The 15,616-nt window shown below is 40.0% G+C and overlaps 1 protein-coding gene and 1 long non-coding RNA gene across 7 annotated transcripts; one reads left to right on the top strand and one right to left on the bottom strand.

The window, feature by feature from the left end:
• Positions 1 to 522: 522 nt before the first annotated feature.
• Positions 523 to 13,439, bottom strand: RNF141 (ring finger protein 141). 2 transcript variants are annotated; one of them, XM_081184723.1, is made up of 6 exons: positions 13,292 to 13,439; positions 11,155 to 11,357; positions 9,907 to 10,015; positions 7,473 to 7,654; positions 3,132 to 3,239; positions 523 to 1,283 (listed from the first exon to the last, which is right to left on the bottom strand). In XM_081184723.1, exons 2-6 carry the CDS (start codon positions 11,295 to 11,297, stop codon positions 1,133 to 1,135), a joined length of 693 nt encoding a protein of 230 aa, XP_081040849.1. In that variant the 5' UTR covers positions 11,298 to 11,357; positions 13,292 to 13,439; the 3' UTR covers positions 523 to 1,132. The 2 variants fall into 2 exon arrangements, with proteins under 2 accessions (XP_081040849.1, XP_081040850.1); XM_081184724.1 differs by lacking the exon at positions 13,292 to 13,439 and adding an exon at positions 13,040 to 13,178.
• Positions 13,440 to 13,491: 52 nt separating this feature from the next.
• Positions 13,492 to 15,375, top strand: LOC308583691. Of its 5 annotated transcripts, none has more exons than XR_014006350.1 (3): positions 13,522 to 13,574; positions 14,074 to 14,135; positions 14,977 to 15,375. It is a non-coding gene; the product is annotated as an uncharacterized lncRNA (long non-coding RNA). The 5 variants fall into 5 exon arrangements; XR_014006351.1 differs by having other exon boundaries at positions 13,529 to 13,597; XR_014006349.1 differs by lacking the exon at positions 14,074 to 14,135 and having other exon boundaries at positions 13,492 to 13,574.
• Positions 15,376 to 15,616: the final 241 nt, after the last annotated feature.

Raw genomic sequence — 15,616 nt, 5'->3', positions numbered from 1 at the left:
CCACAAGGCTAGAAAGGTTCCCCATCCCTCCTCTAAGTTGTCATTTTCCATAATGCCTCCATACAGAGTTCCTCCAGGATGCTGTTAGAAATGTAAAATGGTTGCTTGCAGCCATCTGCCACTAACAAAGTAATCTGAGGGCCCAAAAGAAGACAATCTGCTGACTGCCACCCTTAAACCTGGATCCAGTCCTGGTACCAATACTCCTGAGAACAAGTAGTACAGGCTTCAGGGTTACAGATTCCATAAGACATTAAAGCAAAGCAATTGTGGTCAAAGAACACATTCCTTCGTTACAGTAAAGCATATTGCACCTGTAGAAAGGAGTCTAGCACCATCTATTTACCTCAGATCACCATCTTTTTTTTTACGGTTATAATGGTGATTTAACAATGGAAGTCTAGAAAAGCTTGAAAGCTAGATGCTACGTTGCGTGATCAGAAACTTTGGGTCGTCTGTGATCAGCAAAGGTATGAGCACATTTATTCCTGAATGCAAGCAGCTCTGACTTGGTGAACCTGGGAAGTTTTTTGAAGTTGACTAGACAACTCATTCTCCCTGAACAAGAATGCAAAAGCCATTTTATCAAAATTGTGTGCCATCAGATAATTTTGTCTCAAAATAACATGCTACAATTAGTGGTGATTTAAGGAAGCATTTGTCAATACTAAGCAAGCCACAAGGGGCCAGTAGATGTTACTGAAATGTAAATGTGGGACAAATTCCTATTCATGTAAGCAGGCAGGCATGAGCATACCCACATACTTGCATAAAGAAGGATTGCTTCTGAGGGTTAGAACAACAGGCCCTCAGCAACTTCCCACATTCTTCTGGACCATCTATATTAAAATTCAGCTTCAACAAATGATCACAGAAGAGCTTATACTAGAACTCAAATATTAGCTATTCCAGCGTCTCATAGAAAGTCAGAAAATTCTTTAACTTATCCTTCTGCAGGTGCTACGTGCAGAGAAATTATTGATGAGCATTTAAAAATATAAACGTGTACAACTGGCTCATAGACAAATGGTCAATTTTAAAGAACTACGACTTTTATAGAAAGCAATACAATGAGGAAATGAAACAATAAATGAAATCTTTTAAGATTTCAAGGCAATGGGCTTTGCTCCTGTCAGGGTCTGTGAGGCTGGCCTGCCTCATCTACCATGTTGAGTATGTAGGTAGCAATATCTTCTTCTGTAGGTGCATCTGATACCACCCAAGAATCATTGGCTGCAGTCACCTGCAGACGACATATAGGGCAATTCCTGTGGTGACCACTCCTGTGTAACAAGCCAGAAGAAAAAAGTCAGTATCACACAGTTTAAGAAGTAATAATACCCATTGCTACCTTTGCTTATAAGTTAGAATGGAATATTACAGGCATGACTAGAGAAGATTTACTGCAGTATGTTAGAACTACCATAGAAGAGAAATACCCAAACAATCCTCAATACATGACTAGCATGCCTTTTCTTGAAATCCACCAAGGAACAGTACCCCTATAACTGATTATATTCTGTTGCTTTTATCATTGGGAATTTCCCCCAATGGGATCTTCTCCAATTATTAATCCAAAGCCAACCTTTCTGTAATTTTAAACCATTGCTTCTATAATCAGTGCTTAGGGTACACAAAGTCAATCTATACACCCTTAAATTCCTTTTTTCCTGTGCTCCCTCCCTTTTCCTCTTATGACCTCTCTTTGAAATCTTTCAATTCAAAGGGCAGCACTGTGGATTCTTCCCAATTTGTGAACATCCTGAAGCTGTTGTGTCAAAACTGAACAATGTTCTTGCAGGAGGTATTTAGCAGTGTCAGGTAGACTGGTAACATCCCCTTCCAGAGTCAAATTAAAAAAATCCCTGGTAAAACAACAGAGTGCTGTGGTATGAAAGAACAATGCTGTTTAATGTTCATCTTGGAAATCACTAATGCCCAAATGTTAACAGAGTTCCGTGAATGTTTTTATTAAAATTTTATTCCGATGGGGCCCTCTAGAGATTCCTGAGATTCCATTCAGTTTTCAAATGGAACTGGCAGCCCTGTTTATCTCCGTAATCTAGACAGACTAGAACATGAGACTTTAGTTATTTAAAAAAGTCACAAGATTTTAGGCTTTAAATCCTGAAAGCAGATTACATAAACCATTTTGTCCAGTTGACTATTTGCTCAAGCCTAGTTTGGAATAGAGTCAAGCTGAATCTGCTTTGCACCACAGGTGGCTGCTACCCTAAGTGCAGAAGCTATCTTCCCTGCTGCAATTCTATTAAAGACATATCATTTCTTGGATACTTAGAAGCTGTTTCCTACACAAAGCATCATTAGTTAAAGGTATATGGGTATAATGTGCTGTAATAATTTCAAAGGGTTGTATTCAATCTTAGTCATACTCAGAAGTATGAAATGAATGGACATGACTAACTTAATTTCAAAGTTATGAATGGACATGACTAACTTAATTTCAAACTGAGTATAGAGTTTATACAGATACAAACCACGGTTCAAAATACCTTCAAGCCTTCATTTTTAAGGTTCTGAAGTAACTCCATATTCAAAACAGAGCAAAAGCTCCAGTTTGAAACAGTTTCTCCATCATCTGAACACTGTCAACACTGGGTAGGAGTCAAAACTGTGCAAATGCACAAACTGACAATGCACACATTTCTGCTCTGCCCTTCCCCCATGCACTGGTCTGATTGTAGGGGCACAGCTCCATCGTGTAATTAGGACACATGCTGGCTTCAGCTAGTGCAACTGTTTAGTTGAATTCAGTCCTTTGTTTTAAATATATATATGCAGACTGATGCTGACATGAACAGCAATTTGATTTGCGATTACATTAGCAACTTGCCAGGCATTTGTCCTGATGGTTTTATCTTTTGAGAGATTAAACAGGGAATGCCCATCAAAGGAACACATTTTCTTGCCAAAATCCAGTTCGCTTGTTGCTCCCACATAACACATGCCTTACCTCATGCTATCTACCAAAATCAATGGTTTCTATTCTTCTTGTTACTAGTGATGTGTTATTTCAGTGCTTTTCGGCAAATTTATTCTAGGGAAACTGGTCAAATTTCACAGGACCGCTTCACAGAATAATGCAATCAGAGCCTGTGTCACAAACTTACCATTTATCAATGCATTTCTGACAAAAGCTGTGAGCACATGGCAAGATCAGATCAGCTCGTCCATCCATGCAGATGCAACATTCTTCCTCATCAGTCAGCTGTTTCACCCTACAATAAAGATAAAACTATTATTCCCAATCATAGCAATTAGAAGTGGGATAAATTTATATTTTAGCATTGCTCAGCATGTTTCTTCTGTATAAACTTTTATTTTTGTTGTGCATGTTTGTATTTCATAATATGATGTCCAGCTCATGGGTGGCTATGCCACGTAATACCTACTGCATTACATTTAGGTTTTCTAGCCTATCTCAACTGGTCTGATCCAGCAATCTCCTGTTGCATGCAAATGGAACCTCTTTGCATACAAAACAGCTGCTCTCTACAAACAAATCCCATATAAAACCAATACATATAAAACCACTAGCTTCCGGAGCACAATTATAGAGAAGAGAACTTTCTCAAAGGGAGGTATACCCCACGCTCCTCTTTAATGGCCTTCCATAAACTATCCAAACCAATCTTTGTAAACGCAGCTTTTGGCTTCTAGTTGTTTCACTGAAATAGTTTTATGTTTCTGCTTGTTTGGAATAATCTTTATTGCTGGTACATTGTTATTGCTTTTCTACAGTTGTTTTTAGTTTTAATGTTTTTATAACTGATGTTATATGGTTTTGTTATATGGTTAGATTTTGCAGTTAGTCACGTTGAGCAAGGTACCAATGTTTTAAATAAATAATAAATCAGCATAATATATGCTGAGTGTTAAAAATCAGAGCATATCGCCCAGAAAGGGTGGATTCAATGCTTCTCCACATTTGTAAGTGGGCACAATTCATGTGGGCTAGCCACCTTTGATCTTTGTGCATTTCTGCATATATACATGCATAGCTATTGGTTCTACTTCATCTGAACACAGGAAAATGTGTTCTGTGTCTGGTTCCAGCAGCTTCCAGGCAGAGCACTTTCAGGCCTGTCTTTCTGGATTGGGGACAAAATGTTTGCAAGATGCAAGTTGGCCAAAGCACTCCCATTAAACAGTATTAGTACTAGCAGGAATATACATCATTTGCCGTATTTTTCGCCCTATAGGACACACTGGCCCATAGGACGCACCTCCTTTTTTGGGGGGGGGGGATGAAAAAAAATATATTCCCCCCCCCCAGCCGCGGGGCTGGGGCGGGGGAAGCCCGAGCTTCCCCCGACCCCAGCCCCCAGAACAGGCTGCTATCCACAAGCCTTGCGGGAGTTACCGCCGGGCTCGCAAGGCTTGCAGACACCTGCGCGAAGCATGGGGTGCCCTCCGGAGGGCGCCCCGTGCTCCAGGCAGCAGGCTGCTATCCGCAGCCTAGGGAACCCTGTGGGAACTCCCGCGGGCTCCCCAGGCTTGCTGATAGCTTCCTGAAGCCTGCATTCGCCCCATAGGACGCACACAGATTTCCCCTTCATTTTTGGAGGGGAAAAAGTGCGTCCTATGGGGCGAAAAATATGGTAAATGCAGAGACAGATAAAATCATAATTTTCCCCACTAAGAATAAAAGAATGTCTAGACAACTGCCAATGCTGGAGTTTGCTTCACAACTGGTATAGTTTTGTTGTTGCAGCTCCGAACACAAAATAAAGCTAACGTGTTCATGAAAACACAGGACAAACAGCATTATTATAGTATGCACACAAGATCCTATTATGATATTCCACTGCCCAGAAGAAAACATTTTCCTACAGCAGTCAAGTTCTTGGCACCCTAATTTTGGTACATGAGATCAAGAAATTCATTTTAGGTCCTTGAATCTGTTCCCACTTCTTCTGTACTCTGTATTTATTTTTCTATGATCACATGTCAACTGCTGTTTTCCATTTGAATATTTGATCTAAATATCAGGTATTTTTCATCCCCTAAAATATTTCTGTACACAAAATTCACAGCTACTAAAATAAATCACTGTTGCAGAAATGTGCACCCAGGGTTCAAATCAATACTATATTTTCATATTTTCCATTGTTGAGGAATTTTATCTATGTAGCAATTCTCTTCTCAAAAGAAGAATCCCTCTATATTGCTCCTAATTAAAAAGATGCTTTATTTACATTTGCCATAAGCACCACTGGGCATTAAACTACCTTGAACAGCTAGCCATCCCTCAGGACTAGCAAACACTCATCACTTTGAATATCTAAAACAAAATAGGCACAGATTCCAGTAACTTGCTGTCCACTCATTAGAAAACAGGCTACCATTTATGAACCAGTTCCCCAAGTCTTCTGGGTTTAAATTGAAGACCTACCTAAGAAGCAACTTTCACATGCCAAAAAACATAAACAGCCGCAAAGAACAGTTCTGACTGTTGCTCAGATTTAAATAAATTTTCTTCAAGTTAGATTAAGAATGCAATGCACCGCTCTATCCTTGCTACTACTAAAAGTTAAGGTGTAATCCTAGGGCACCCTGGAGAACGTAAGATGATGCGGCCTTCCCTCTCCACAAAGCTCAAGGATTAGTTCCTTGTTCTATACTGGTGGACAACTATGGCATTCAAAGACAAAGGTAGTCTCCACTGCTTTATTCTGAACACCATACAATGAACAAAAGAAACCACCCATATCACATCAAACAAACGTAAGAGTTGAAGCAAGAGGAAGTAACAGAATACATGTCTCAAGGAATATGGATTGAAGAATGATTCCTAGGAACATAGAAAGCTGCCTTATCCTGACTCAGACCATTAGTTCATGACAGTAGTTTGCAAGAATTTCAGGAAGGGGTCCTCCCTGGGTTCTGGCTGGAGATGCTGGAGACTGAGCCTGTGACTTGTTGCATTCAAGGCAAGCCCTCTAACACCAAGATACAACCCATCCCCTTTCCGGAATATTTCAGTAAACCCAAGATTCATGTGGGCCTATCGCTATATGACACTGTTCACTGAAACCAGACCAGGGGTAGCCAGAATAGTGTCCACCACAGCATGCCAGCCCCAGTTAGCATGGACAACAGTCAGGGATGATGGGAGCTGAAGTTCAATAAGATCAGGAGGGTGCCACATTGGCCACCCCTATGTATAAAATAGGGAGGGGGGAAGTGTTTCAAAAAATAGAGTCATGGAGATAGCCAGATGTTGGAAAACCAGTGATAGGCTGAACATTGATTCTTGGTATAACAGAGTATGGTCAATAGCACTGGCTGAGAAACTAACATGCCAGGTGAGAGCGGCAAAAGGCAAGCACAATCCATATTCCTTTTATAACATATGGCAAATGTTTATTGAATACATAAATTGTTCAGACTGTGGCAGGAATCCACTCAGCACTCATGGGAAAATGTGGTGTGATCTCTTAGAGTAATCAAATGAAACTTTAACACATAACATAATAAAAGTATGTAATTTTATCAGGACAGGTTACTTATTGTTTACTGCTGTAACAATTGTTTTATCAAAATTTATCTTCTGTACCATGAAAAAAATAAATCAGTATTATGTCAGAGAGTTATTAAGGCCATAGGTGGCCTAGTGCTTCCATTTTATTCAAGCCATTACATTTTGTTTCCAAACAAACACCTTAGATCATCATAAGTCTGCAGCCCACTGCTGTTTAAAACACTGCTTCATACATATTTGAAAAGGAAAAGATTCTGTAATGCCATGTGAAGTAAAAAGTAATTCTGCTCTTTATAGGTAAGAAGCATAGACAGACTTAGGGTTCCACTGCTGTCATTGTATTTGTAGTTGTACTAGTCTTTAACAGGAAATATAAGAACATTATGCAACCTGTTCATGTGTGCATTAGTTCAAGAGTTCACCTTCAGTAAAAGTGGAAACAGATCATATCCGGAGAAAGGCTATGCTTCAAGCAATGTTTCAAAAAGGATAGCCAGTTTACATGGCAAATAGATTTGCTTCTGTTGCAAAACAGATGATTTTCATTATACAAGCGCTTTGCAGGAAGAACATGTCTCTTTCTCAAGATTATATACAATATTTGAAACAGGCTCCGAAGTGCTCATTCAATGCAGGTGTTTTTGCAGCTCAAGGCAGCCCTTGCTTAAGCAGTACCAACCTACCAATGTATTATTTGCATACAGCTCGAAACAGAAGTTTGTAACTGTAATAGTTAGATAGACGTACTGTCATCCAAGTTGAGATGAAAGACTTATTTAGCATAATCATTAAACTTTTATTCTATGCAAAATATTCATATTATATTCATATATATTCATATATATATATATATATATATATATATATATATATATATATATATATTTATGTATGTATACATAATGAGCTGAAGAGATTTGTATGCTCAACTTCAAACATAAATGGATCTCTTAGAATACTGAGATACCTTCCCATCAAAATGCTGGCCTGACAAGATGCAACAGATGACAGATCCTCTGCAGCTCCTTCTGAGGCAATGTTCTGCGAAAGAACACTTGCTGCTTGACTCGTGACATCTTTATAAAGCTGCATGAACTGATATAAGTTCATGATTCTTGATGCTTCGACAACACCACTTGTCTTGTTTATCTAAACACACAGAAAGCAGTCTTACCATTTTTGCTACAACACCTCACTATCTGTGCTCAGCATTCTTTGTTTATAAACATACACACTCCAACTAGGACATAAACAGAGAGTTCGAAGATGGTACAAAGATCAGAGATGTCTCACACTGTGGGTGGCTTAAGAATGCTCACAATGACCCTGTCATTTGAAAGGCCATCCATATAGTTTCCCTTTTAGTGACTTGGGTGAATGACTGTAAAGGTTGCATTAAACAACACAACACCGAGACTTTAAAAGTAGTTACGTATGGGACCAAAGTCCAACCAAAATATACTGAGTTCTCAATATATTTTGAGATGAATCAGAGAATTAACAACTTTCACATACTTACAGAGATGTGACTCCCGGGCGGGGGGGGGGGGAGAATCTGGATACCTTTTTTCTTAACCCTCCCTTCCCCACCACCGTGGGTTTTTTTGTTTTTGAAATGCTTTATTTAGGGGCTGGCGAGACAATGAAAAGCGAAATGCACCCCCCAACTGACCAGGGGCCACTGCCCCTCCGGCCCACCCCATGTGACGCCACTGCCACTGCCTCTTCCTCCTTCCCTCTCTGCTCAGGATTTTGCCGCCTTTTGAGATAGTAAGATTCATACTGTTCGTACTGGTTTTGCTGTTCTGTTCCTTTCCTATGGTGGTTTTATGGGCTCCTTCCCCTTTCCTTAGTCTTTCAACTGTTTCCTCTTCTGTAGAGGAGCTGTCCAGTGTGCTGGACTCTTCCAATCCTGCTACTTGTCCTCTTGATCTGGTTCCATCTTGTCTTCTGACTAGGTCTCTTTCTTCTGGGTCATTCACTCTAATATACAAACAAGCTACAGCTTCTCCTATTCTTTAAAAAAATAATCTACTGATAATTCTCTTTCTAGTTATTGTCCCATCTCTTTGCTGCCTTTTGCTTCTAAACTCTTGGAGTGTGTTGTCCATTATTGCCGTCTGGGTTTTCTTTATTTTAGTTTGGCCCTTGATTTTATTCTCTACTCTACTGAGATGACTTATGAAGCATACTAATGACATTCTTGTTGCCAAATCAAAGGGTTTACATTCCATCTTTATTCTTCTTGATTTTTGTGTGACCTTTGACATGGTTGACTGTACTCTTTTACTGGGTTCCCTTAATGACTTTGGATTTTGTGATGCTTTAGATCATATGAGCCCCACCCCCAGTAGATCATATGAGCCCCACCCCCAGTAGATCATATGAGCCCCACCCCCAGTAGATCATATGAGCCCCACCCCCAGTAAAATTTATTATCTTAAATGTGTTCAGAGCCATGTACATAGATGGTGCTATATAAAGAAATGTTAATAATAATAATAATAATAATAATAATAATAATAATAATAATAATAATAATAATTCAGATATTTGGCCAAGGAATGTAATAAGGGATTCTGCCAAGCATATCCCTCCCGCAAACAAGGCCTTTGCACAACACAGCCTCTGACTCCTATTGCTTCTTATCTACTTAAGATTTCTCCATCTTCTGCAGAATGTGAAAGAAACTGATCTGTTTGGAAACACTCACATCAAATCAAGAAATATATTGACATGCGAAAGGGTAGAAACTTGTTGCAGCCATGGCAAACTTTCAGTTTTTAGAAATCCATGATAAATAGGATGACAAATATGAAGAAACAGAAACTGACAGGGAAGGCTTAGAAAAAGAGACCAATTAAATTTCATGTACTGTTTGTTTGAATTTTGTTCCCCCTCACCTCTTTTTATCAACTCTTTTTATGTTTGCCTGACACTATTGAGGACTGGAGAAGACATAATAATTTTCTAAATATGTAATAATTTGTTTTACTATAATGATGGTTTCTGGGTTTGTTTTTCCCACCTCCTCCTAAGCTGGCAGAACCAAAGAGATACTAGATTCCTTACAGTTCAGCAGTTTGTAACTCCATTTGTAACAAAAACTTAAAAAATAAATTCAATTTGCAATTATTGTCTGAATAAACAGTGCTTTTAATATACCCAGCATTATATTTCTATGGGAAACCAAGTTATACATACGCATTTTATGTTCCTAAAGTAACAAAGTGACTTTAGATATGTAAAGAGCACTTTAAAAAACAAATATTGAAAAATAAATAAATTCAATTTTCCAAAAATATCTGTTCCACCCTCACCAAAAATATAGGAGAAATGTCGTCTGTCCCCCCCCCCCCCGCATCAACATTTACAGAAATTTTACCATTCTACAAACTTACCTTAGTACACACTACTCGAACAGCTACCTTCCAGAGAGCAGTGGAGTCTGAACCTGGCTGTACTTCAAATAACAGGTGCTTGTCCTGGCCAGAACCCAACTTGGCAGTTCTGAAATTATTTAACATCCATTTATTTCACAGTATGAAATAAATTTGTAAAGCACAATTCAATCTCGATTAGAAATGAGAACAGCCAATATTCTACACTTTAATCTAGAGATCCAATTCTAGTACATACACAAGAAACAGATATCCTCGAGGGTGTACAACTACCAGCTATATTTTAATACACAATAAAATGACGATGTAGCTTTCATAAATCTCCCTCAGCTTGGGATTCCTAAAATAACACATTACCCAAGTCTCCTATCTCTCATCCTCATCCGTGCCCCTACAGAGGGCATATATTTTAATGCAATTAAAGAATATGAATATATGGCGCTACCTTACAGATTATTGGTCCATCTAACCCAGTACTGTAAACTGTGATGGCAGCTGCATATATAGTACCTTGCCAAATAAATTAGTTCTTCTTCCGCCTACAAATATGCTGGCTAAAAAACTTTATGAACATACACTTCATAAGGTGGGTTGTAGCCAACACTAACTTATACCACTACATTATTGTTAGATGCCACAATGCTTTCCCTCTCTGCAACATACTAAAATGGCTATCCATGTGGAATTTTATAAACATGCATATTTCAACGTTAATGTAAACTGCTAGACTATATTTTACTCATCTACAATCAAAGAGACAGAACACCTAGTGTTCTTCAGGGAAGTTTTTAATATGTAACGCTGTACTGTTTTTAACACTTGATTGGGAGCCGCCCAGAGTGGCTGGGGAAATTCAGCCAGATGGGCGGGGTATAAATAATAAATAATTATTATTATTATTATTATTATTATTATTATTATTATTATTATTATTATTATAGTTTAATAAAGTTTCTTATCTAGCACTGAATAGAACATCTGATGTATATCTTTCATTAGGTTTCCCACCACCACCAGAAACAGCTAACACATTCATTTTGGAATACAGGCAACTCCCCATTTGTGCAGGGGTTGCATTTTGGGTCACTGCACATGTCGGTCATTCCACAGCCAAAAATGGCACATGTGTGGGTGGTCAGGCCTGTTCCAAATACGCGCAAACAAGGAGTTCCCTGTAGTGTTAAGGAGGATGTTCTTTCAAATACTGAGTCATATTAAATGCAAAAGAATAAACTGAAAAAGCCTTACGTGTCATTCATTTCAGCCACTCTCCCCAAAAATTCTTCATATGTCAAGAAACCACTTTCTCGAACCAGGGATACATGTTTGACTACTTTTTCTGGCAGCTTATTAATAGCAGAGTGTGTCTGGCTTGAGAGCTGCTGGCCCATGATGACGTTCTTTAGCTAGGCATCCAAGAAGAAAGGCAGATCCACTTATTTGGAGAGTTTCTGATAAACAAATTTTAAAATGTTGTACTGTATTAGGATGAAATAATCAACATTGGATGAAATAATCAAGATTGTGCTTTTCTTTTACTTTTAATAAATTGCTAACAGCTATGCACCAAGATCTGTACAGATACCAAGACCAAAATTGCACAACCACAAGCACTATTGTAACAAGAAGGCAAATGTACTTAGTCCCCTGTGAATATACTTACTACGTGAACAGAAACTGTAATACACAAAATGCAATTACAGTCACCCACAATGCATCTGCTATATTAAAACCTTGTAGACCAAAATGCAGCACCTGCTCATGAATTGCTTGGCTATTCATGTTAAGCCATCCAGAAAATAACAGGGTACAGCAAGTTTTAATAAACTGTTAATCGGAAGAGCATCTAAAAGGTTGAACATGGAACACACTTCCTAAATTATACATGTGGTTTAGAAACTACTATAATTTAAGCTGCAATTTGCCATGTTAGTTTTAAATATATGTATTTTAAATAAGGACTTATTAACATGTACTTTAAGGACTGAGAAATAGTAGTTTAGCTTACAAATTCTTTTAATAACTGCCAAATAGTAAATAGACCAAACGATTTAATTTCCTAAAACAGATACGCAGGGATACAACAGACTCCTAGGAATATAATGCAAAATCATAATGAGAATGCTAGATGTAAGCACTGCAAGACCATGGCACACTCTGTAAAAGTCTTATTTACTTTGCAGTTTATTTTTTGCAAACTTCTAGAAGTAATATATAAAATAACTGAGATTCATGAGGAACCAAATATCACGTGCTCATAATAAATCCGAGGCAAAACTTTTTTTACCTAACAAAAGTAAAAGGATATCACATCCAATGTACCTATTTTTTACACAAAAACAAACAAGCAGAAAGAAGCTCCTTAAAACAAATATTTCAACCATTCGCTAACCTGTAATTTTAGAAAAAGGCAATCCTCTCCTCACTATTTCACCACAGTGAGCATGTAAAGAAAAGCATGTTTGATATACCTATTATCAAACTGATCTTTTGTTAAAAACAAGTAATTACAAAATTCTTTTTGGGGGGAAACCCAAGAGGTGGCTGAACAGTTATACCAACCCCAGCCTCCTCCTAGGTTGACATCACAGGAGAATCCAGCACTTCAAAATAATATGGGACAGAAGTGTTTTTGTAAACCGCTTTGAGGTTGTTTGTGTGTCCGTGCGCTTTTTTTTTACAACAAAGCGGTATACACACACACACACACACACACACACACACACACACAAACACACACATATATAAACAGATAAAAAAGTGGCTCAAAGTCCTTTCGAGGTTGGAACGTGCTTGGGTTTCCTGACCCTGGTTTTAGAACAAGAGGTACCGCGAACGGATATCTGTTGTTGTCAGCCACTTAAGGCCCCACAGAGCAGGGCAACAGCTTTACTTTCCAAACTCGGTTTTGAAACGGAGCGTGCTCGTGAGAAAGAGGAGGAGAATCGGAAGACCCGGCCCCAAATCAACAAGAAACCGCACAGAGCGGCAGGGCAGCCGGACCCCTCGGGGGGCTGGGCACCTGCCAAGCTGCGCTCTGGGCTCGGGAGCGAAAGGCAGCCCCGCCGCGCCCTCCTTCTCCTCTCCGAGGTCCCAGAGCTCACGGGGCCGCGCCCGGCAGCGCCACACCCACCCGGAGACCCTCGAGGAGAACCGCCGCCGCCACGACGCCGTCTCTCCTCCCTCCCCGCTCGCGGCCCGAGGCGCCCAAACGCTGCCGGAGGGAAGCGGAGACGGGCGCTCCCGGGCCTCCCAACGCCCGAGGGCGGGGTTTCCTCAGTTCCTGAGCCCGCGAAACGAGGCTTCTGGGCTGGGGCGGCGGGTGGGAAGGGCGGCTCGGGGCGCTGTATCCGCAGCCAAGAAACGGAGGGAGCTCGAGCCTCACCCGCAGCGCCTCGGCATCCTGCTGCTGGTCGCGGGCACCGCCTCCCTCCGGGCGCAGAGGAGGCCTCGCTCCTCTTCTTATTCGCGGTTACAACTAGGCGAGCGACGCGAAAGCTCGACATATGGGCCAAACCGGCTCCCGTCGCGTTCGGCTTACGTATCCGCGCGCTCCTCTCGCCCGTTCCCCCGCGCGCCCTATTCCTGCCGTTGGTTTTTCTGGTTGCTAGGAGACGGACAGAAGCTGCCCTCGTGAGAATTCCTGTTGGGATTCTCTTCCTGGGCGTGTTAGTATCCCCTCCCGACTCTGGTATAAAAGGGTTAACACGCTCCCCTTCTTCTCTCCAGTTCCAGTGAGGCAGTTCGCGCTTCGTCATCCCTTCCACCTCTTACAGTTTTGCGATTCTATATCGCCTTTTTGCCAAAGCATCCAAAGCGGGCTACAGTTTTACAGTCACGCTTGGTTATAATTCTCCCACCCACTCACCAGCCGATAAGAATAAAACGCATGCAGCCCTCTCCCCCAGCCCTTATTCCACCTTCTCACAAGGAATAATAATTCCCACCGGAGAGTTATGGCGGCCATACTGCCAACAATTAATGTGTTTGAAATAATACTTAAGTAAATAACAACAACAACAACAATAATAATACACAAACCCTTTCCATGGATGTAGCCAGGATTTATTTTAGGGGGCACAGGCTTTATGTAAGGAGGGGGGCAGAACTGAGTTACCTGCAACGCAATTGGACAATTAAGTATTTTTTTTTATTTATTTGATTTAGGGGGGCAGCTCCTCCCCCGGCTACACCCATGGCCCTTTCTAAATCCATGGCAAAAAAGCTGGGTGAGTCTTGTTTGCTTGTAGAGGAAAAGAAACAGGATCAAAGGCTGAAATTTTATACTGTGCTTAGTGGGATCGGGAATAAGTTCCAATTAACAGGTCAGGGCTCTGCAGAAATGTATAGGATTGCATGGCAAATAATTTGTAACATGTATTTCAGATTCGAAAATGCACTTAAATTCACTCATTGAAAACCTAATTTTTGTCCCATTGTTGGGACAAGAGCTATGTTGGAACTGACTGCCTACCTGCATACCACAGAATCTTTCCTTTTCTCAAAATTAGGCATTTTGCTACTGCAACCACTCTTGGGAACGAGTCTGTGTTCCCATCATGTCCACTAGGATTCTCAGTAATTTTCAAGTGGTCCATGGAGAAAAGTTTGGGAACCACTACTAAAAAGGACTAAACAGAAGTTTTTTTAAAAATAACATGCTGGATCAATTACATTAGTAGTTTTAAAATTTCCTACCTTCATGAACCCTTTCCACATGGACTTGTTTGCTGCAAACCCCCTACATGTTAAGAACTGGGGGGCATTCTAAGTGCACATTCAGTTCATGCAAGGCTGGGCCTTACCACATGTGATTTGGACTGGTAGATTACTCCCTGCGGCTGCATGAGACAGACATTCAGTGGTGATGGACAATCCACAGTACAAAAAATCCTGATAAGGAATCTCTGGCAACGCACTGAGAAAATCAATAATAAGCATGGGTAATAGTATCTTGAAGAACTGATTGTAGCCATTGGTGTACTAAATGGTCTGTTAAAGTTATATTCAAGAAAACTATTTGCAACAAAACCTGGTTTAATATTTTCGTATCTTGCATATTTCCTGCAGGAAGTACATAGTCAAGTCTCCCCCTTTCCATAAAGGTCAACAAACACCTGGAGATCAAGTGTGGGAATCCTACATATGTTATTGAAGAATGGCAGCTTGTCAGTTTCTATTGAATGGAGCCCATATTTCTTTGTATAACTGTTTTCAGGTATTTCCTGCAAGGGTTCATTTCCAAGAGGTAGAGTAAATCAGATTTCAACAGATAATTTATTTGTCTTTTAGGTGGACATGTGTGCTTCAGTGATGCTTTGTTATGTTAAGAACTGTGTTGTTCATTGAACTTTGACTACTGATTCAGGCTTGGCAAAAGTGTTGTGTAACAGTTATTCAGGATGCTAAAAACATAGCTCTGTAGTAGGATTCCTCTCATATATGAAATGAAATGGAACTTGGATCTTATCCATTGTGTTTACTTGCCAATTTCTTTCCTATGTGTAATTCCAGCCTACATCCAAAATCAATTCAATATGCATTTACTAGGTAGTCCCACTGAACCTTCTTGGATTTACTTACTTACTTTGGTGTAAATATAGTTAGACTTCTATAAGTATCAATGGTATGTTCAAAATGCCACCATTAAACAATTTACTATGGCCTGACATATGCACTTTGAGTTTAACTAATGGCAAGAAAAGCCAAT

This window comes from Podarcis bocagei (genome assembly GCF_964188305.1).
Source record: "Podarcis bocagei genome assembly, chromosome: 1".
NCBI lineage: Eukaryota > Metazoa > Chordata > Lepidosauria > Squamata > Lacertidae > Podarcis > Podarcis bocagei.
Note: the sequence above shows the minus strand (reverse complement) of the source record. Positions and strands in the feature narration are given on the sequence as shown.

Coding starts and splice junctions, on each gene's coding strand:
- RNF141 (XM_081184723.1), bottom strand. CDS start 11,297: ATGGGCCAGCAGCTCTCAAGCCAGACACACTCTGCTATTAATAAGCTG. Junction 10,016..11,154: donor GTGGCTGAAATGAATGACAC/GTAAGGCTTTTT, acceptor AAATAATTTCAG/AACTGCCAAGTTGGGTTCTG. Junction 7,655..9,906: donor TTCGAGTAGTGTGTACTAAG/GTAAGTTTGTAG, acceptor CTGTGTGTTTAG/ATAAACAAGACAAGTGGTGT.